At 38.2% G+C, this 23,434-nt stretch overlaps 1 protein-coding gene across 1 annotated transcript in view; it reads left to right on the top strand.

Moving 5' to 3' along the window:
• Nucleotides 1–7,475: 7,475 nt before the first annotated feature.
• Nucleotides 7,476–23,434, top strand: part of LOC104027674 (long-chain fatty acid transport protein 6) — a 45,232-nt gene continuing 29,273 nt past the window's right edge. Inside the window, exons 1-4 of the mRNA XM_075726199.1 lie at nt 7,476–7,989; nt 17,035–17,241; nt 19,466–19,624; nt 20,667–20,791. Of these exons, the coding sequence (XP_075582314.1) occupies nt 7,476–7,989; nt 17,035–17,241; nt 19,466–19,624; nt 20,667–20,791 (1,005 nt within the window). The remainder of the gene's footprint in view (nt 7,990–17,034; nt 17,242–19,465; nt 19,625–20,666; nt 20,792–23,434) is intronic.

Below are 23,434 nucleotides of genomic sequence, written 5' to 3'. Positions count from 1 at the left end.
AAATCCCCATATGACATTATTTGTTAAGAGTTAGTTTTGTGTGGCTGTTCAAGCACTATGACTTGCTGACTGGCCACTCAGCCATCCATTCCTGGTTTGCTTATTACTTGTCTGGTTTTAGATTTAAGATTTTAGACTTTGCTAGATGTAAGTTTCACAGATAGACTGTCAAAATTAATAGACACAATTAATTAGGTATAATTATTTTACTTTAATGGAGATATAGTTGAATAGTGAGATGTGAAGAGCTGGGAATTGCATTTTCAAGGTGTGTTAATTTTTATATAGATTTTCTAGATTACATATTTCTATTTTTTAAAATACAGAAAAGGATTCAACAGATACTAAGGAAGAATTCAATAGTGGAGGACAATCTGCAAGATAATCTTCAGATTGTGAAGCTGTTTTCTTTTTCCATATTACAGCATTCTCTGACAATTTGAAAAGCTAGCTGTCTATTTTTAAATCACAGACACTCTTTTCTTCTATGAATTTCTATTTCACCCTTTTCTGCTGTAAAATTCAAAATTTCTATTCCAGAAGAAAAGTCACTACTTTAAAACTACTTTAATAAAAAATTGAAATAAATAGCTGACACTTCAAAATTTATGCTATTATTTTGCCTGGGAAAAAAACTTCATTCATATAAAATACCTTATTTAAAACAGCTTTTTTTAAAAAAAAAATTAATTATTTCACTTTGTTGATGCTTATGCTACTAAAATAGCACTAGCTAATTCCTTTAGGCCTATTACCCCGGTTCAGAGTTAATGCAAATATAGAGGCAGCGCTATATTGTGTTATCTGGATATCTAAAGGCATAACGTGTCAAAATGTCAGTATCAAAACAACATGTTTTTTACACTACAGAAGCATTTCAGTGATCTGTGTATATTTTCTTGCTACACTGAGATGTTACAGGGAAATGTTTTAGTTTTATCTAATCACATTTTTCAAAATGGAATTTTTCTTCCATCTGAGTTCCACCAGAAGAAAATTAAACTCCTTTATATTTCATTATTGGGTCATACCATACTCTCAGGCATCAAAATATTTTCTGTTGAAGGGAAACTGAGCAGAATAATTACAGTGTACTAAATAATTCAGGGCCTAGTACTTTGTCTGGGGTATGAGTTTATGAGTTCTACATAACAACAAGAGTAAAATAGATTCCAGCTCATGACATGTAACAAGAAGCGGATTAATGGGTCAGTTTCTTGCTATATTTTTGGTGTTTTATTTACTTAAAAATAAGTATCACTACATTTAAAATTTAAGAGTTTTTAGAGGTTTTTTAGAGTTAACCTTTGGAATAGCCTTAATTAAGGTTTCTTCACAATATGAATCTACCACTTGCAAGTATGTGTTAACGTTAGTAATTTTAATCTCATAATAACATAGAATTTTTCCCAGACAGCTATTGCTTTATTCAATGCACACGGCAGCTCATATTTACTTAACAACCGGTCAGCAGTTTGTGTCACACTCATTGACCCATGCATGCAGAAAATTTTATCTTCACTGCTGATATTAACTAGTTAACATGACAAAAAATTACTTTCTTTGTGAGCCTTTCAAGTCCTATGCTATTTACTTTAAAAATACTAATAAAAGTGCACACATATCCATTGGATGAAAAACTGAAACTGTGGAGAGCAAAAATACTGAAGGTGAATTTATCTCTCCTAATTTTTGGGGCTAGAACAGCTACCTAAACTGAGGCACGTAAGTGCCACTTGGGACGCATGAGACTGGCAACTATGACTCAAAAGCTCAGCACCTTCCGCATAGGCACCTAAAGGTCAGGCATTTATTGCCAAGGGATCTAGAATAGAACTAGATCCCTAATCATGGGCAACTGATTCAAGCCCAAGGTATACACAATGTGTAAGCTGCGTTCTTACACTGCTATTACAGTTGAGACCTTGTCAGGATAGTCAAGCGAACAATTCAACTCATCCCAAATGAGACAGCATTTGGTCAGACAAGCGACTCTGAATTCCCTTAGTCAAACTCAGTCATCTTCGGTTCAAGTTCCCCTTATAACCAATGCTCACGTGTAGACACCCACCTACCTTACACCCATGACCTGAATCCAACTTAGAAAAATCAGTCAAATGCATCATAATTTTTAAGGGTTCAATTTTTCACCATTCTACTTTGCATAGTATACAAAGCATGGCTCCCCATGTCTTAATCTATAGTTGTTTAACCACCACCAAATCAAGAGTCTAAGAGTGTCTTTAAGGTTAGGCATATAGCTTGGCTAAATCACCCAGTTTTGGGAGGGCGTAAGTGATTAATCTAGTATCACACAGGAATTCTGGCACAGGGAGGGATCAAATCCAATTCCAGTATTGCTTCACCTGAATTCTGTGACTCTTTCATTGTTTACTGAAATTTCTTGCCCTCAGCTTAGCCATTTTTACAACAAATGAGAAAATTACTGAAAAACAACTTGTACACTACAGAAATTTCCTTCTTCCCTTGGGGAGGATGACAAGAAGTAAATTAGTATCAGCTTTACAAAGAAACTTGGATAGTGAGTACAGGGGATTGACAGAATTTCTGTGCACAGTTGAGAAAAACAGGAACAATTCAGAGATCACAAAACCACAATTTTCCTTTGAAACTAAGTATTTCAGAGTATAAGAGCCTTTATGTTAAGATCTTGTTCGTCACTTCTGTTATTTGGGATTAACAGCACTGGTAACATCTAAAGCACAAAATTCTTCCTCTCTGTTATTATGACTAATGTCTTCGGTGATGTGCTAGTCATTAGTCACCTTAATAAACACAATCTCCTACTCACTTTGCCTGTCTGATTTTCAGCTCACAGCACAGTATATTTAAACCACGTCTCTCATCCACAGACCATTCTGTATTTATCTTCCTTTTGTGGTCTATCAATTACCTATCACCTATTGCCTTGCCTTTCACTCTCATCAGTATACCCAGAGCTTTTCATAGATCTGACTCTTCGAGTATTTTTGTTCTCATTTCTTGTCAAGGCTGCACTACACAGCAGAATGCCTCCCCTTCTGCTTTCTTTCTGCCTTCTTCAAAGTAATCCTTGCAAACAAGAGTATCTTTCAATCTCCCTCTATCTTCTTTCAAATCAACATGTAAGCATACATCTTCCTTAAAGTTCACAGTCTTCCCCTCTATTACTTATGCACATTTACGTAGCAGTTAACAATGCCAAACTCTAGTCAACCAAATAACTGTACAGTGGTTTTTTTACATTACTTTAAGCACAGGTTACCGTAGCATTTAATTTATTTATTATTTATTTAAAAAAAAAAAATTAAAACACTGGCCCATTAAGTCACCTTCACCTAAGAAAAGCAAGCTGAAATTTGATCTCCTCACAAAACATCTTTCTGGAAGAAGTAATGCTCACCAGCTGAAAAACTAAATACTTCTTCCTGTAAATGTACACGTATATAGGATTCAACATATACCAATACCTCCATTGCACCTTACAGGTAATGAACACTACTGTATCAGTAAAAAACTATCAGCCTACTTCCACTATCACCTTTGAAAAGCCATTAAATCTATTTGTAATCTAGTTTTGCACTATTTAATTTGCTTGAATTTGTTTCCAATGGATGTCCGGACAGCACTCATATAACAAAACTGTGTCTGCATATTCTTAATCTAATCAGGCCTCAGTCTTAGTAGTAAAACAGAAAATAACAGTACTAGAGCCAGCTGAGAACACAACTCAACTCTTCAAGTGTCTGTTCTCTTCCATTCCTTTAGGGCAAAGCCAAACGAGTTCGCCTAGATTAAAAACGTTATGATAAAAATTAGTCAAAACCATAGAGTTTTGAGCTAAACCGACTGTCTCTGCTAAACCGACTGTCTCTGCAGTTGGAGCTGACAAAAACCACTCATGATTTAACATAGTTTGACTACACAATGACCTAAAGGAGAGATGTCCCAGTAGTCAGGAGCGTTCTTGGTGTAAGAAGGTGTTGCCTGCCACTTCTCAACATGTTTGTTGCTGCCTCAGCCCACCTTTTTCCCTGATCATCTCATTCAATTCTCAGTGCATACGGGACCACAGGAAAGACAGATCATATGATTCCCAGGGTTTTAAGGCAAAAGCCAAGAAGTCTTTTCAAATGACAAAGAAATGAGCATAAAGCTGAGCTTTGGCTTGAGTCAAATGGCCAGAATTAAATTTCCACTATTTCTTGTGTTCCTCAGTTTCAAGGGCAGAAAAAAACCAGAATAAACTGAACTTCTCCTTTTAGATTAGTGGGAGATTGGTACAAAACCTACCTTCAAAAGCTCTGGTTGAATCAAGTCTTTTCTCTCTGGCTGTATGATGTGGAACATATGCCAAAAAGCCTGAGAAATTGATGATCTATTGTTTCCGTTATCCTTCTGTAGTCATTTTTTCAAATATTGAGGAAGGCAGTGTGCACTGTGATTTAGAGTAATTTACAAGTTTTTGAGTTTGTAGAACAGAAATCTGTATCACATTTACTGTGGAGGGAAAAGTCTTCTTGTAATAACACAATAATTTGAGGAATCTATTTGCAGCATTTAAATTGTATCTCTTGAATTCTTTATTAGTTCCTTGTTTTCCTACCACCTATTGGGTAACAGGAGAGCAAGGGCATATGTGATATGCTGCAACCTTGTTGTGATCCTCCTCTGGTGAGAGGGCAGGTTTGTCCCTTAACGAGTCATTTGTGCTCTGGTTTAATTGGAGTGCGGGCCTACTGGTTTTGCCAGAAACAATGCATTCCTCAATTTGATTGCCTGGAAACTGTGTTCTTCATTATCAGTACAGATCATCCTTTCAGCTCTTTTGCAGCTGTTGCTTCCTCACCCATAAACATTTTCATTCACACTTCATTGATACAAATTTTTTTGCTTTTGTCACAAGGCCCTAAAAAAGGCTAAGGAGATCCTTAGACATAAAGAAGAAGACTTGGGCAGAAGAGGGGAAGAAACTGACAGGAGTTTCTTGCTGAGGTGACCTGGGTTAGCCAAGAAACCCACCAAAGTTAGACAAAGCAAGCTTTGCAGGAAAAATGCCATGGTTCAAAATAAGTTATAAGTTTTGTAAGGAGGACTCTGGACAAATTTAGGCTATTTGCTTAATGTATGAAATGTTTAAACTGTAACTGTCACATGTATTTCCAATATTTAAACATTTGAAATTGCCATATGCAATATAACTGCCTCTGCCCTAGAAAGAAAAGCTGTATAGTATAGGATGGTTTACAGGCTGAAAGAGTCACTGATATTTAGAGCAGGAGAAAAAAGAAAAGAAGGGGAAAAAGGAAGGGGAAAAAAAAAGAATAAGCTGTAGACTGGTAGCAGAGGAGAATGGCTGGGGGTTTAGCAGAATAGGAGATGGGACCAATAGGCTAGATGCAGGCTGGATGAATGGGATATCAGATAAATGTTTTAGAGAAGCAAAGGTCTGTCAGGGCTGTTATGCTCTAAGCATGGAAGCACAAGCAGTGGCCAGAAGATCTGCAGAGCAGAAATTGTGAGACACTGTCTGGATGTAGTAAGGGAGGATTCTAGAAAGAACTGAGTGACGAGTTGCTTCTACTGTTCAGGCTTCATTACTCTGTTCAGGGTTTCTGATAACATGCTATACAATCTCAAGAAGAAGGTTAGTATATCCTTTCTGATGGGGGATTCCCTCCACACTATTCATAAAATGGAATATAAGTCTGGAAGAAGTAAACTCTGGTATATAAATTTCTTCTTTGTCCAGAGGAGGAAGACATCCCTCTCTGACTCCAAAGTGCACAAATGACACAGCAGGCTGGCTTGGTATCTGAAGACAATGGAAACAAGGGCCACACTTTCAACTTTCAGATCTCACAATTAAGATGTACCATTTTGGGGAGGAAAAAGATTTGAATATCAAGTGCTAACTGGATGGATGAGAAGTACAATCTTGCAGATACTACAGTAACGCTCTACACCACTAGCCCAGTACATGACTCAAACAAGACGATGGGGTGTGGAACATGAAAAGAGGCTAGATTATTCTGGTGTGGTGTTGGCAAGAGGCAGACAGAGGAGTTCATACTGTAAACTACCAGTACTTACAGTCTTACGACTTCAGGAAATTCAGAATTATTCTAAAGCACATTTATATCCTGCACAAAAATGCATTTACTATAGGCTACAGTTTTAAAATAAGTAAGTACCTTCTGATTTTTTGTCACGATGCACTGCAGTCATGAATTCAAATTGTTTGTGGCCAACACAAGGGCAGAAAATGTCTCACTCGTAAAATGACCTCAGCTTCTCATGGTCCACGGAACTCCAGGTTCAGCTGCACTAAAACACATCAACACCACGTTATGCATCTCACCAAGGGCAAGGGCAGTGGATGCCTTTGGATGGCAGCATGTTGAAGTGCCTGGCGTGACAGACCTCAGCAGCAGCAGGACCAACACCATGCCCAGGTGTGACTGCTTCTTGGCCGCGGTGTTGCTTCAGCACAAGTTTTGCGTTGTACGCTGACCCACAGCCTTGGCGCAGCCCCCAGTTTCCAGGGGGACTGAACTGCTCCTGAAGGCATTTCCCAGACCCGAGCTAGTTGCAACACTGGTCTCCTTGGTCTAAAACTGCTCCTGAGGCCCAGGTGGTCCGTGAGTGCGGGCAGCGGGCTGGCCTGGGCCCCCGCGGTGACAGGGCCTGGGCGCCGAGCCCCGCTTGAGCCCTCGGCGCGGAGCCGAGCCCCAGGGACCGGCGGCGGTAACGGGCTTCCCGGGGCCGAACAAGTAACGGGGGAACAGCCCGGCGGGGGGCACCGGCCCGGCGGGGGGCACCGCCCCTCACAGGGACCCAGACCCCAGCCCTAGCTCTGCCGCCGCCCGCCGCGGCGAAGGCCACCCCTAGGCGAGGCTTCCTGCGCTCGGCCGCCACCTTACCCAGGATCCAACCTCCCAGGCTCCCGCAGTCGGGGGTGGGGTGAGGCAGCAGATCGCGCCTTATGCAACCGGCTCAGGCAGAAGCCGCCGCCGCCGCCCTGCCAGCAGCTCGGTGCTGCCCGTGAGTCCCGGGGAGAGGGGGGCTCGCTTCAGCCGTGCGCGCTGAGGGCACGAACTCCCGCCCTGCCCGCCCTCGCCTCTCCCGCCGGGGCGTGCCCTCCCGCAGGTGCGGGGCCCGCCGCAGCGGCGGGGGGCTGAGGCGGGGCGGGCGGCTCCGGGCGGCGGCCGTGCCGGGGCTGAGGCGGGCGGCGGGGCCGAGGGGCTGGCGGTCGCCGTCGCTTGCTCGGCTCCCCCTGCCCTGCTGGCGCCTGACCGGGAGCTGGGGAGGAGCTGCCCGACTTGCGGGCTTCCCAGGGCGGCGGCGCACCTCTCTGGAGGGGGAGAGGGCGGGAAGAGCCTCAGCCCTTGCCGGCTTTCTCCTCAGACTCTTCCCGCTGCCTGGCTGCTCCCCGCGTCCCGGCGCCGTGTGTCAAGCCGCCTGGCTGTAGGGAAATGAGTGGCTGGCACGACCTTTATCCACTCCCAATGCTGCCCGCCTGGGTACCGGGCGCTGCCGCCGGGATTGTCTCCTTGCACCTCATCCAGAAACTATTCTTCCCCTACTTCTGGGCTGACCTGAGATACCTGCTGAAAGTGTTGATGTATGGGCTGAGAGTGGAGACGTACCGGCTGCAAGGGAGGGTTGTCACCGTCCTGGACAAGTTCGTGAAGCTGGCTGAGAAGCAGCCCCACAAGCCGTTCCTCATCTACGAAGGGAAGGTGCACACCTACCGGGATGTGGACAGAAGGAGTAACAGGATAGCGCAGGTCTTCCTGCACTGCGGGGCTCTGAAGAAGGGTGACACGGTGGCCTTGCTGATGGGCAACGAGCCAGACTTCATCCACGTGTGGTTCGGACTGGCCAAGCTGGGCTGTGTGGTGGCTTTCCTCAACTTCAATGTCCGCTCCAGATCTCTCCTGCACTGTGTCAGTAGCTGTGAGCCCAAGATACTGATTGTGGGAGCAGGTAGAGTATACGCCTGATTCATATATCCAAAGCTCTTAATGTCACGTCTCCCCGGTACATGTCTCTCCAGCTCCTTCATTGAAAACCTGATTTTCAGATGTTCACAGAATAACAGAAACCTAGGGCTAGAAGGAGCTTCAAGAGATGATAAAACTTAAGCCTCTCAGGCAGAATCAAGTATATCCATGCTTTAGGAATATCCATGTAACCTTTTCTTAAAAAACGTTCATTGCAAGAAGTTTGCAACATCTAAGTACAGCCAGTTCCAAGTGTTTAATAGCTTTGGTAGTTGCTTAATGTGTCTCAGAAAAGATTAAAATGATCTATTAAGAATAATTTCCCATTCCTTTTTAAATAGTCAATTTTAATCTTATTTAAGACATGCACTTTCTTCTCCTGTACTATCTCCCCATCTTTCTAGTGATCAAAACCACTGCAAACTAGAAGGTCTAAGCTCAGACTGTACAACCTCTTCTGTAACTGTTTGCAGAGGTACAATAGTCTTCCAGGGACTAAAATTGAGAGGGTTTCTTTACAGGTGTAGTACGTAGGAGGTTGATTTTTAATAACCAGCTTACTGTTGACATTGGATTGTGGAAGAAATTACTGTGTTTGAATAGGAGATAATAGTGCATGTTGTGTAAGTTTCCAAAGTACTACATTTTTATGAAGTGCTTCAAAACAATTTAAAATCTTTATGTAGGCATACTGTGCATTGTGTATTCAAATTGGGCTTCAGTTATAGAGATTATGTATAAAGTGAAGACAGATCCAAAACGTAAACTTGCCTCAGCATTTATGATCAAGTGCAAGTGAACCTGCAATGCTAAAAGATCACATTTGGTTGGAGGAGGATATTTCAAAATATTAAATATTAATGTTGCCCTGCCGCTCTAAAATTATTATTTCAAGTCTACTCTGCCTTATTTCTGTTTCACAAATTCTTGTCTTATTCCTGTTGCATAGGTTGTGGTGTTTTACATCAGTGACACCTAAATGGTGGAATTTCCTTCCATCTGTTCCCTGCTGTTGGAAATTTGTGCTTTCGAAAATATATTTAAGATTTTTCCCTTGCAAATTTTTTAATTATAAATTCTGTCATTCTGATTGTATATGGTATGCTGGTTTAAGAATGCTTGGTAATTAGAACAACGTAATGAAACAAAAGCCAACTTAAATATAGTCCCAAAACACATGATAATAATGCTTCTGAACTGGCAGTTTTTAATTTTGCCTTCTTACTTAATCAATAAAGAAAAAATCTCATTTAACACCCTCTCATGTATATGTGCTTTTGAGTGTATGGACTGAGGAATGGAATTAATGTTCAGGAAATTCTTGCTCAGTAACTGTGGTGAAGGAGAACTTTGGATCAAAACTTGCATCTAAGAGTATTTTTTATATATTAAGTCTTTATTAAGGTGAGAGGTTAACTAATGAATGAAAAAAGCATTTCCAAAGCAGGAATGGGGTCTGTGTTTCTCAGACCTAATTGTTAGCTAATTTGCAGCTAATTTGTTACCAGCAGCTGATAGTAAGACCGACTATGTTGAACTAACTTGTTCTAGGAGTCTGCCTCTGCTCACAAAAGAGCTATGTGCAGGCAGATAATACAACAGAGATATCAACAAATTAGTCTCTGAGCTGGTCTTTATGTGTTGGCCGCCTTACTTCATTTGTGGGTTTTACTCTCTGCATTAAGTTTGTGAGTCCTTTGTGAGTTCCTTGAGCCTGCAAGGTTCCACAGTAGTCTTCGAGGAGGCTCTTTTTTTATCTGTATCTGTGAAAGAAGTTGGAAGTTCTGTTATGTGCTTGTTTATTGGCCATGTCATATGGAAAAGGAGCCTCTCCAAAGGAGTCCAGGTTTCTGGTTCACATATGAAGGTTCATATACTGTTCAGTGACTGTGAGGACTAACTCATACCAGTCTTGAAACAAAAGACATATTATACATAATTATTGTACATCATAATTTCCCCCTAATGTTATAAAAGTTGCAGGGCAGTATTTAACACTGAGGTTACGCAGTCAGTTAGATAATTCTCAGAGGTCTGTTAAACATCTTTTCGTCCAGTGTTAGTGTGTGTTTCAAGGGATTCTTCCTTATCCGCAGGCATGACCTGAACTTTCTTGTGTGTTTTGCTCTTGTGGCACTATTTTCCACAGGATTGTGCATAGCTTGAACATAGGTTTTTGTTGTGGTTTTTTTCTCCAAAAATATTTACATAAAAGCAATCAGCCTGTGGTCCAATATCTATCGTTGTCATAGTCAGGTATCATGTTTGGCAACTAAGACTGTGTTTTTAATCAGAGATTAGTATGTAATGGTATTATTTCTGGATAGTGGAAGTTCTAATTTTCAAAAATACGTAGGTTTTTCACCCTCCACAAACAAATATAGGCTTGACTTAGTAATTCCATTTCTTGTAATAGTTACAAAACTATCTTTTCAATATTTTGGATGACCTTCAATCTTCTTCATGTACTGCAGCACAGCAGAATATCCCCTTAACAATTTGACCATTAACTGTCTGTGCTCAGCAAGACCAAATTTACTCTTGAAATTATTGTCTGTAATAGCACATTAAATCAGGAACCTGTATTCAAATCCATTTAATATTAAGGTTTCAACTGTGCTGAAGGGAACCTTCCACCTTTTGCTGATACGTGGAACAGTTCCCACAGATGATAGCTTATTGCTGAATCTTCCCTGTTCAGAATGGTGGCGTAGCCTTTCTCTGCGTAGAGGATTGCATCTTGCAGCTTCTTTTGGTACATCTTGTCATTTTTCCAAAATGCTTTTATTTTTTACAAATGTGATACCGCTATCTAAATAGGCTGGGTACTATTTATGGTTGCATTTTCTTCCACGCCTTGTTCAGTCTTTCATGCTGCCTCTTGCAAGATCACTTTCATTTATGGAATTTGTACTCTTCAGTTTTGTTTTGTGCCTGCATATTTTTCAGAGGTTGTGGTTTGGTAACCTGGTCCAATTAGTTTCATCTTGTCTTTCCTTCAGCACTTGCAGTCAGACTTTCTTCTGGTCTGACAATTCTCTGATATTTTGGTTGCTTTTTCTAAATTTAGATGGGAGTCTTCCCATCTAGTACTTAAGTTTTGGGGGTTTGTTTTTGACTTACATATTCTACAAACTCTGCAGTTGAATGTTTTATTCTTAAGCCTCAGATATGTTATAAAAGCTTAAAAAGTTCTTCCTCTTGTCGGTTTCTTATTTGGAATGGATATCTCTAAAAGGTTGAATTTTTTTCTATGACAGCAATGTTCTTTTAATTCATTCAGCACAATCTAGTAACTTGTTTTTTTCCTTATCCAACTGCAGGCTCTAAAGCAAATACAGGTTCTCTAACTTGCCAATATTTAGACGTTATGTTCCTTTCCAATATTTCCATTTGCCTTTGTGACACAGAGGTTTTGCTTTAGTACTTTCATTTGTCTGCTGTGTTCACAGAGCACTTAGGTCTTGCTTTAATTTGTTATGTAACATTCTCACACTTCCATTCCCAGAAACACTGTCTACCACCACTCCCACTCTGGGGAATGTTTGTTGAAAGAGATTCAAAAGTTAGAGTTTAAAACTGCATTTTTAATAAAACAGAAATTAACTAAGATGTAAGTAAACGAAGAACTTGTAAAGGAGAAAAAAAAAGCTGTATGCCTTTCTGTCTATCAGACTGCCAGCGTTGGCTTACTCTAACAGCAGTCTGACCTGTTTAAAAGGTGTTTGTCCTTACTACATTTGTAACTAGATTATGCCACCCTTATTCATTTAAAAACTACTGGTTGAACAGAGAAGTAAGGTACTGCTTAAAATGAAGGCACCTTTTAAGGCACTGTGTCCTTTCTAGGGAATATTTCTATTTGCTGGAGTCTTGCTTGTACAAGGGATTACGTTTTATCTTTTGGACAGTACTTGTGTAACAGCAATACTATTAAACAACACTTACAATCTAGTGACCTGCCAGAAAGGTACAAATGGAATTTGCCAGCCCATGTATAGTGTGTTGCTGCTCAGATGAGTTCAGCTCTTACAAGGACGTCCCAGATTGCGGTCATGATTTCTGATGCAAGGATTCAACTGTGAAAGGATTGCACTACTAAATGCCATGAGATTGGTTTACATTAGTCCTGATAACAAAGGCTGTTCAGGGAATGTACATCCTGCATGGACATGTGTGGGCAGCCTGCTCTACGTGGGCCTGCATCAGCCAGGGCTGTTGGACCAAGATGACCTCCAGAGGTCCCTTCCAACCACAGCCATTTTGTGATTCTGCAATTACGGAATTACATCTCCCAGCTGTGCAAGTATAGCATTTTCCTGGCCAGGATTCTTTACTCTTGAGGCACCAGCAGTGCTTTCTGCTGATGATGAGTGTATTCTGAACTTCTCACCATCTGAGCTCAGCACCAGGGTTTATGCTGGCAGTTCAGACAAAAAGTAAAGTAAAATTCAGACATGAGTGTGTCTTCATCCTGGAGAAAGAGAGTCTTTTTTAGTATTTGTGATTTAAGGTCATACGGTATTGTGTACAAATAGCAGTATCATCTCTCATGTTAGTCACAGTGAAAAAAATAATGGATTTTATCAAAATCATGTTTTCTTAAGTATTTGGAATAAAAAGCTATTTAGACCTAAACATTTAGGACAAGGAAACCATAGAAGACCTGCAGAAGACACTCTTATCTGCTCTCTGAGACACCATATCTCTTTGAATCAACTTGCTTTTACTTGGTCTGTGTCTCTGTCCCAGATGGCCTTTGAGTGGAAAACAGTGCCAACTGTGTTTCCCAAGCCAGTCTCTGTTTTACTATCTTTACTGCCTTCAGTGGCGTTTCAAGATACCAACACTGATCCTGAGCCACAACTGACTTGTAATTTCTGTTATTATTCTTAGTGAGAGTAAGTGCTGGGTGCAAGGAATCACTTGGGGGATCAAGTACAAGTACAGGTACTTTATGAGGCCAGACAGCGTGGGGAAGAGTTTGGATTTGCATTGGCTTACTGAGCATATCAACCAGGGTACACATCAAAGTTATGTAAGAAACATTTCATACGGTTTTCCTTCTGAGTAACTTTCTGTTCAGTACAAGTTGATCTCATAATCTGATGTATTCCTTTCATCAGTGTAGGACTGTGTCGTTGCTAACAGGCTGCATTGTTTCTTTGCTAGAAAATAATATAAATAACCTTTTGTGCAACTTGAGGCCTAGGACAGTATAGTTCAAAATATTTTCCTTGCTTTCTCAGAAGATGTAACTGAGTTATGCATTCATGTGAATTTAATGTAACAGTTTCACAAAGTTTTTGGTGAATAATGAAGTGCTTTAAAAGCAAGATGAAAAAAAAAAGCAAAAAAGTGGAGAAGCATATTCATCTGGACAATTACAGAATTTTTTTTTGCCAGTAGAAGCCAAATAGTTAGCAAATGGTGAATATTCATATACAAACTATGTAAACAGTGCATACAGAACTGCTGACTACATTGCCAAACTTTAGATAAGCCGTCATTTCTTCCTAAATAAATAAATCAAAACCTGAATATACTTTCATAGTGTAAAGAGCAAACAAGTACTTGAGAGAAACCACAAGCTTAAACAGGTAAATTGTTTTACTATAATTGCTTTCCTATATGATAGAGTACACATAACAGGTATCTCTAGAAACAATAAAACTATAGTTCCTCCAAGAGGGCTGTCTTTTCCTGACACATGGACAAGATGATATGTAAAGACCAATGAGCCCTACACAACGTCTGGCACAGAAGTTCTTTGTTCATGGAACAAAACCTTAATTGACTATCATCACAATTATTCTTTGGAAATAATATTAGTACAACTGAGAGTTATCTTCAAACACCCCATGCTCCTGTGTGTTCCAGAAGTAATTTTCAGTTTCTGGCAGTTTGAATACAGCTGTTTTAAATTACCCTTTCTTATTCAGGAAATCACTTATTGTTTCTGCTGTTGTCTGCTATCTAACTAGAAATTTCTTTCCAGATAATGTATAATTACAAGCTGTTCACATATTGTTCCAAGTACTAGATTCCTGAGCACAGAAGAAAAATTCTACTGTAAGATAGATCCATAGTTCAGTAGTAGTTAAAAAAACAAGCAAGCCTCAATGCAACAACAAAACCCATAGGTTTTATGAGTGAGTGCTGAGAGAAACAATAAACAGTGTGCATGTTTAATGTCAGGATTGATCTTAATTATTTAGAGTAAATATGTTTTGGTCTACTAAAAGGGAGTCATTCTTGTCATTCTTGAATCTTAAATGATTGTGTCTGTGGAGTTGAAATTAATAGTTGCCATCTTTCTTCCTTTGAAGGAAGGAAGGAAAACAGGGAAAAAGAAAAAGAAGAGGTAAATCCTCTTCTTTTTGACTGACTTGTACTTCATGTTACTCAAATACACAAAACACTTGGTGTACATCTTGTCTAGAACTTCCAAATACTAAAAATTCAGAAATATTTGTGAATTTCTTCATGTCATGCAGTCCTAAACAAAAATGTCTTCTGTAGAGAAGTTAAGAGTTGGTAGGTAATACAGCTTCATCGCTTTCAAAAATGTCAGCAGCATAACAATTTAAGGAAATGCAAGAAGGAATGAATTTATGTATGGAAAATAAGGAAATGCCACAATGATCCCTTTGGTATCTTCAGTACTTAAAAAGGGTGATACTGAGATTTTTTTTGGTGGGCCTTCTGCAAGAGGATCGTTTTCAATTAAACAATAGGTGAAATTTCATTTACAATTACACTTTAGTTACACAGGATAATTTTGCATGATGACTTTTATTGGGCAGTTTTTCTTAATATTTGTATGTCATGTTTGTTATCTGGTAAGGACACTGCACAGGATGGACAGCTGAGTCTGGTTCAAGTGATTACTGGAAGCTGGAGGAGCCCAGAAATTCTTAACAAACCCTAACATCTTTGCTGGCACTGTAGTTGGAGCCACTGCACCAATAAAGAATGACAGAGAATGCTATATTCTTTCACTATTTATGAGAACAGAAATGGAGCTCCAGCCACTTCATACACCTGTGTTTCTTTTGATAGATTCTCAGCCTAACTTGTACCGACACAAACTATCATTAGTTTATTTAGGAAACATATATGTGTATATATATGCATACTAGGAAGACAAAAATCAGTATTAGAAGGTAATAAGTATGTAGTTATTCTGTCACACTTGGTTTATTAATAGGTGGGTTTTTTTAGAAATACTACTGTTGTATTTTCATATTTATTACTTGAAAAATATACCCTAATTTTATAATACAACAGCAAAACAGAATTAATACGCGAAAGAACCTTGACTTCGAGTGCATTGGCTCTCCTGCAGTTAACACTATTGTCCTTAACATTGTTTTTTATTTACATTTTTTCATTCTATTGCTGTGTATAGTGGAAGGGGACTGTACTCCAGTGATTCAAACAGGAGGCTATCTGTCTTACAGATTTTCATCGTTATTTGGGTGAAACCATTCTGCAGTTCAATGAAGTTAGAACACAAAAATTTTAATGTCACACGCCATCAGATCTATTAGCTAAACATTCATATAATATATAGAACTTGTACTCTGCAGGCATTCGGTTTGGAAGACCTAGGTTTAGTTGGCAACAGTAGGCTATATCTCTGTAATAGTAATAGAGATTAGTATGTCATTCATTAAAACATATACAGCAGTCTGTCATTAGGAATGTAGTTTTCTGAAAGGTTAAAAATTTTCAGTTATTTTGGTGCAAAATTTATGCAAGGGGATTCTATTAATGGTATCCATATTTAATATTTGCGAAATGAGCTTGGAGTTGACATCAGGGCTTCAAATGCTGGCTCTGGCATGTCTCATTGTGAGGTTCTGGGTGAATCATGTCAACTCTGTTTGTTTATTCATCTATAAAAGCTGAGATTATAACATAAATTTATACCCACAGGGATATTTGCAAGATTAATTACATAGGCTGAGATCCAGCAAAGCACTTAAGTGTAAATGAGTCTTTAAGTATATGAATAGTTCTATTGAAAGCAGTATTATTCCTATTCTTGAGAATTTTCCTGGATTAGGACTTTAATGCCTGTGCAGTGTTCTGAGAAAGTGGCAGATTGTAAAAAATGCTAAGAAATATAAACATAAATACCAAGTTTATTACTTAAGGATTGGTTTCTATTTATATTTTTTCTTTTTGTTTAATCTGGGACTCTCTTTCATGGTTTCTTTCCTGATAAACCAACAAAATAGATGTTAGTTATGCTGCTGTTTTTGTTTTATAAAAGTGAGTTTGTATTTGTATTCAGGTAAAAGTCAATATAAGGACTGGCTTTCAGTGAATGAACATGTGATTATAAGAAAATAAAATTGTCTGATGTACCTAAAATCAGATTCATTAAGATACCTAAAACACTCAAAGCACTACATAAATAGCTTCATGGTTCTTTGGCAGTGTCTGACTAAGCAATGGGCATGTAGCGTATTTCTATTCTGTGAAATTCGGGTACCTACATACGTGATACAATTTTTTGTTCATGTGTTTGTTTTTTAAATTAGTCACTTCTGTGCTTTTGAAAAAAATACTGCTCGATGAGAGATTGCTGTAGCGGGCATCCAGGGAAACCTGCACTGTAATTACCAGCTATGTGTTTGCCTTGCAACTTCAACAGATTTCTTCGTGATTTGTTTGAAGTTGAAGCTTAACTATACTTCATTCTGGTCTTAGCAATGACCAAGGGTTATCCAAAATGAGGTGGGAAGCCAGAGCTAGTAATCAAGGCTCACCATTTTGCCTTGAGGGCTAGTTGACAATTAGAGCTTGTGAGGTCAGTAGTATTTTTACCACATTATATCCTGGTTTTAGTGAATTTTCATTCTAGTTCATCATTATTTTATTGAATTTTATTTTATGTCTATGGAGGTGGCTTTCATTCTTCTTTCTATTGTAAAAAGTAAAACTTTCAGAGGAAAAACACTTTGCTAGTTTTGTGCAGACATAATGTAAGTAACATTATTTTATGTTAATTTTTAAGATTTGCTTGGAACACTTGAAGAAATTCTTCCTAACCTCCAGAAGGACATTAGTGTTTGGATAATGACCAAAGACTCCACTTTTCCAAGTGTGCATACCCTTTTAGACAAAATAGAGACTGCATCTGAAGACCCTGTTCCAGTTAATCGACGCTCTGCTGAGAACCTCAAGTCATCTGTTTTATATATATTTACTTCAGGAACAACAGGTACAGGTCGTCTAGAGTCTATATTTTCCTTCAGGCTTCATCTAGAAACTTGTTTTTCGGAAACTCTAATCTTGTGCTTCATCTTTTCATAGTAGAGTATCATATTTCTTACGTGGAAGCATTATGGTCAAAATAAGCATGTTTCTTGTCAGTGACTGTTTATGTTCAGTGGTTTATGGGCTTCTCTTTTTTTTCCTGCCACATTGTGCAAACACTATGAGAAGCTTTATCTCTAATTACTTCACAGCTAAGGTGTTTATAAAACATCTTGCTTTTTCAGTGAGTTTACAATGATAATAAATAGTATTTTGTGGTCACATACCACTGTCTAGCTAATATAGCTAACACTGTATCTCAAACTTTAAAAAACAATCTTCAAGCAAATAGACATTTGGTTTTTCTTCATTAAGTCACATTCTGTGCAGGTCACTGTAGAGACAGAAAATAGGATTATGTTACTAGCCTTTTAGTTTAGAAACAGATGGCTGAATTTATTACCAGTGCTCCAGCAGCTAAGAAGCTAAGACTTTAAAAAAAACCTGATCACTGACATGAAAAGCAGTATGATGTTGTTAAGATAAGTAGATTGGCATTCTCATTCAGCTGAACACAACAGTTTTAGTCACAAGAAGATTTAAAATGAAGATGTGTTTTATGGCTTCATTCCCTCATACAAATAATTATTTAATTTGTTTGCTTAGGGTTCTGGGGAAAAATTAGAAAATAAAAATGTTAGTCTAGAATAAAAAAATTAGGAAGGTATAAATATTGTCAAGAGGTCAGGTATGTTTGTAATAGTACTAATATAAATATGGTTGAGCTTGCTAGTTCAAAGTAAGGAGTTTTAGCTAAAAAGTGTTATAGAATTCTCCAGGTAGGAGGATTTTGTTCTTATAACTGCATTCAGAATATCTGTGTGAAGTCTCAGATTTTAGTTATGTAGAATTTAAAATATTTTTGAATGCTTCTATGTATTACATTAATTTATATTGGATTTCTTTTATGTACCATGTAACTAAAAGAATAAGGTTTGTTTAGTCTGAAGAGTGTGGAATAACTAATTCTAATCTGAAGTAACTGAGCATTTTCACAATTTCTGATAAAGCAAGAGCATAGTGTTGCTCCTAAAATCAATGACTGGTAAACTTAGTTAAAAGGAAAAGGTATCTTGCACGGTCTGTAGTCAGCTGTCTGTAAAGGCAGAAGGAAAAAAACCTGAAGATTGCAGAGCACTTCTTGCTATAAGTGGTTCATTGGCAACATAGGCTTATTGCCTTTTCTCTTTAGTGTGATGGGTTTTGGAATAGCTTTGAATTGTAGCTAGGATCTCTATAGATTACACTTCCAGTTAACAGCTCTACTTAAATCTTCAAATGAACGCTAGCTGTGCTAGAATAGGTGAGAAAACTTTCTGAACCATTAAATTTTTTGAAATTTTTAATAGTCCTCACTGTTCATCATCAGGACTCAGCCTGAAATTTGTGTGTGTATGTGAGAACATATATGAAGCAAGAACACATCCCCTACTCAAAATAATGGGTACCAGAGCAGTAGCCCAAGAAGCTCTTGCATGAGAGTCTGTATGCTGCTGAACAGAATTCTATGTTGAACCTGAAGAAACTCATTAAGAAGAACCTAACAGGAGTGGACTTTTTGCTGGGGTTTTTTTGTCTGTTTGTTTGTTTTTTTTAATTCTACATAGTCTTCATAGCATTCTAAAACAAATGGGTGGACTTAGACGTGCACGTCTTAGATAAGCACCCACTACATGATCTACCTCATGTAGATCCTGTACTTTTCTTAATTATGTTACAGTCACTATGACTCTTGCCTGAAAGAGATGTAGTGTGATGCCTTTTTATGTTAAAGGAAGTCCATATGTACAATAAATGCTTTTGGCCTTTGTTGGCTCTATATAATTTGATAGTGTGCTAACCATGGAGTTTCTTCATGTTTCCACCTATTTGAATTGACTTGATGTCAGATTAAATAAATAACAGACGAGGTTGCAAACTGGTTTATGGATTTGTATGTGTACAGAACAAACATGCAATACTGTGTTAAACAGCCAGTTGTCTGTTAACGGCCGTCTTAACAGATGGCTGAAAATTTGGTTACAGAAGAAAGAATTGATTCTTCTATGAATTTAGAAACCTTACACAGGGGAAAAAAAATTGAGTTTTCTTTGAGAGGCTTTATGCATGGTTGTGTGTTTTCATTACAGGTCTTCCAAAGGCCGCAGTCATCAGTCACATGCAGGTTCTTAAAGGAGCTGCTGGAATGTGGGCCTTTGGTGCTACTGCAGAAGACATCGTTTATATTACTCTGCCTCTTTATCACAGTGCAGCATCTCTTCTTGGCATCGGTGGATGCATTGAATTGGGTATGGCTCATTTCATTTAATTGTGTTGTTAAAACAGAATTAATTATTATAAAAATGTATAAAACACACTTAGGTTCACTGCCATTAGGAAAGCAAATGCTTTGGTGAAATCAAATGAATAGTCTTTTCAGAATAGCTTTATATTTCTGTATTTTGGGGGTGGGGGTGCTGTAATAGCGAAGGATCTCTTACAAGCTCTCTGTGTGGTACTAGAGAAGAATTAGTTATAGTAATTTGCGTCACAAATATTTTTACTTTCTTTTATATTTAGGTAAAAAGGAATTCAAGGAATGTAATATTTTGGCAGTGCGTATAGTGCGTTATTATATATACAGACTAAGCATTGTACAGTGGAATAGAACTAAAATGTATTTTGGTGAACTTAAAAAGACTGACAAATACATTTATAGTGAACATTCAGCTTTGTCATATCTCATTAAATGATCTAGAACTTTTTCCATTTAATTTGTGTACTGTTTTGGCACAGACAATAAAATACATATTTTACTGAGACAATGTAGGTGTCCTCAGTGACTCTCTTACAAAAGATTTATATGGAACTTGATGACAGATATTTCCTGTTTCCTGAAGCATCAAGGACAAGTGAGAGCAAGGGAAAGATCATTAGATTATGGATTGATTCTGTCTGAGTCTGCATCAATGAAAACTTTCTTCGTGGAAAAATGAGGTTTCAGAGATACCCAAATGATTTGCTAATTCAGACTGACTTTTCTGGATATGTTCATTTAAACTCTTTTGAATAATGTTACAACACCAACAAAGAGAAGCTGTCTTCTTGCTCTTAACCTCTTATCTATCAGTTTAGTGTCTCACCAAGGAGGAGACTGGGTTCATTGTCCTTCTTTGTCTACAAGGTTTGAACACACATCGGCTAATAAAACAGCTTAAATACCATATAGTTCTCTGAATGAGGCTGCTCTTAGTTCCTCTTATGTGCTATTTTGTACAAATAGTGAACACAGCTAGCTAAGCTGCCATATAGGGAAAATGCTTAATTTCCTTTTCTGCTGGTTCCATACAGGTGCAACCTGTGTGTTAAAAAAGAAGTTCTCAGCTAGTCAGTTTTGGAGTGACTGCAAAAAGTACAATGTGACTGTCATCCAGTACATTGGAGAACTTTGCCGTTACCTTTGCAGCCAGCCAGTGGTAAGTGGAACCAAAATGATGGCTGTTCGTCTGTAAGTGGTATGTACATTTATTGTGCTTAATGTGGTTATGTTAAAAGGGAAGTAAAACTGTACTGAACCTGTCCCTCTGCCCTTCTTTTTATCTGAGGTTCTTCAAATATTTGGTGATTGGTGGACTGTAAAAAAACCAAATGGCTTGAATCAGAAAGATGATAAAGTATTAAAAGAAAAGATTTCGAGACTAAAAACTGATTTAGTATCATTTGTTGAAAAAATATTATTTCACAGAGTTGCACAATGTAAGTTCAGAAAACGAGGATTACTGTTCAATGTCTCTGCAGAATTTTCAAAACTTTGTTTCTTGGCACATAAGTATATCAGAGGTCTCAAGTTTTGTAGGTCATGTTTTAGCACTGTTTTGCCTTGTGGAGTGTGCTTGTTTTGAGACCATCTAAACCATATTTTAAAATTTGAAAGGGATTTGGTCTAGGTTAGCATCTCAAAGGAAGAATGCCTTTTGTTCCAATTAGAAAGCTATTCCAGACAACAAAGCTAGTTTTGTTAAAGTGACATTTCTCTCTGAGACTGTGTTAGCCGTAACTTGAAAATACTTCTTTTCCCTTGGCAGTCAGTGGTGTGATGGTCTTATCTAGATGGTATCAAGTACGAAGTATGCTGAACCTGTTGTAATTGCCAAGTGTAGCTGAATCAGGTTAACTGAATCAACACTTGATCTGGTTATTTTCTGGTATGTTTCTGTATCTATCCATTGACAATGGAGAGAGCCCAAGATGTTTACACTAAGCTAAATGCCTAAAATTCATTGGAGTTAAGATCTACAGAATAATATAGACGGAACAGATATAACCTGTTGCATAGCAAACGCAACTGACTTTCTGTCCTCAAATGCTCGTGCTAAATGTGTCAAAATGAATATGAAACAAACATTCATAATCCAGTATAAACTAAAATTCATCTTGCTAATGCTGGCAACTTCCATCCATTTATGAGCTGCAGGTTATCCTGTTGTGTTTCAATAATAAATCCTAAATGTTACATCATACATTCTCTTACCTGGTTAAGCATTTTAATAAATGACTTTACACAGTTTCTTATGATCATAAACAGCTATTATTTTGAATACTAAATAAAAATAAATAACAGCTTCCGAGTACCTGTATAACATTGTTGTGGCTTAATCCAGCAGGCAGCTAAACACCACACATCTGTTCACTCACTCTCCCCCTCCCCAGTGGGATGGGGGAGGGAATTGGAAAAAAAAAAGGTAAAATCTGTGGGTTGAGATAAAGGGAGTGTAATAGGACAGAAAAGGAAGTGATGCACAATGCAGTTGCTCACCACCTGCTGACCGATACCCAGACAGTTCCCGAGCAGCAATTGCTGCCCCCCCAGCCAACTGCCCCGGTTTGTATACTGAGTTTGATGTCATATCGTATTGAGTAGCCCATTGGTCAGTTTGTGTCAGCTGTCCTAACTATGCTTCCTCCCAGCTTCCTGTGCACCTGGCAGAGCATGGGAAGCTAAAATGTCCTTGACTAGTATAAACACTACTTAGCAACAACTAAAACATCAGTGTGTTACCAACATTATTCTTATACTAAATCCAAAACACAACACTTTACCACCTGCTAGGAAGAAAATTAACTCTATCCCAGCTGAAACCAGGACAAACATTAAGCAAAAAGAACTGTATCCTCTTTTAATTTAAGAAAATGTTTAGGAGAACACAGAGATTTGCAAAAATTATTAAGTTGGATGCAATGCAACTGTTACCTCTTTGAACATTCTTCCTTTGCCTCTATCATAATTTCATTTTGTGATTTCAAAAAAGTAATCAGTGGTTTATTTCCTTTTCAGTGAATTTTATTGAAATTACTCATTTCTTAGGAAATGGTGCCAATAATTCAAATTAATTAATCTGAAAATTCTTTTCTAATCCAAGTCCCCATCTTATGATTTTCCAGAGTAAGCTCCTCCTTAAGCAGTGTTCTAATAATTCAAAGAGAATGCAAATCACTCTTGTTTTCCAGCAGAATAACAATTTTCATTAATATCTCACGTTGCTGACCAAAGAATGGAAAAGGTCAGTGTTCATAAGACATTGGATTTTTTTTTCCTCCTGAAAATTTTCGGAAGTATGTTTAAGTAACGTGGTGGTGGGTCATAGATCCTACAGCATTATCCATGCATGCTGCAGCAAAGAGGATGTTTTTGAATTAAAGAGGGCAAGACTGATGTCCCAGTGACTATCACTGGCTGTGATGTGAAACCAGAATAGTAATACCTTTCTCTCTCTCTTTCTTTTTTTTTTGGTGGTGTTTTTTTAATTTTTATTTTTGTTTCTTTTTTAACTTTATAATAAAACAAACAAAAAGTTACAGGATAACGAAAAATGAAGTTAAAGACCATACAGAAAATCAAAACATATGACAGGCCCAGCTTTTATAAATTGTGATTTTTCTTCATTGTAGGCTAACATGATTTCCCCGAAGTCATCTCCCTTCTCCGTAACACTTCCCAACTTTTGCTGTATTTGCAGCCTCAGATATTAATTGTTCCCCTTTTCTGTCTTTTAACTGTACAGTTAGAGCATGGCATTTTGTTTTACCCATTTTATCCTGTTCAGTATCTTAGAACAAGA

The sequence above is a fragment of the Pelecanus crispus genome, chromosome Z (assembly GCF_030463565.1).
Source record: "Pelecanus crispus isolate bPelCri1 chromosome Z, bPelCri1.pri, whole genome shotgun sequence".
NCBI classification, from domain to species: Eukaryota; Metazoa; Chordata; class Aves; order Pelecaniformes; family Pelecanidae; genus Pelecanus; species Pelecanus crispus.
Note: the sequence above shows the minus strand (reverse complement) of the source record. Positions and strands in the feature narration are given on the sequence as shown.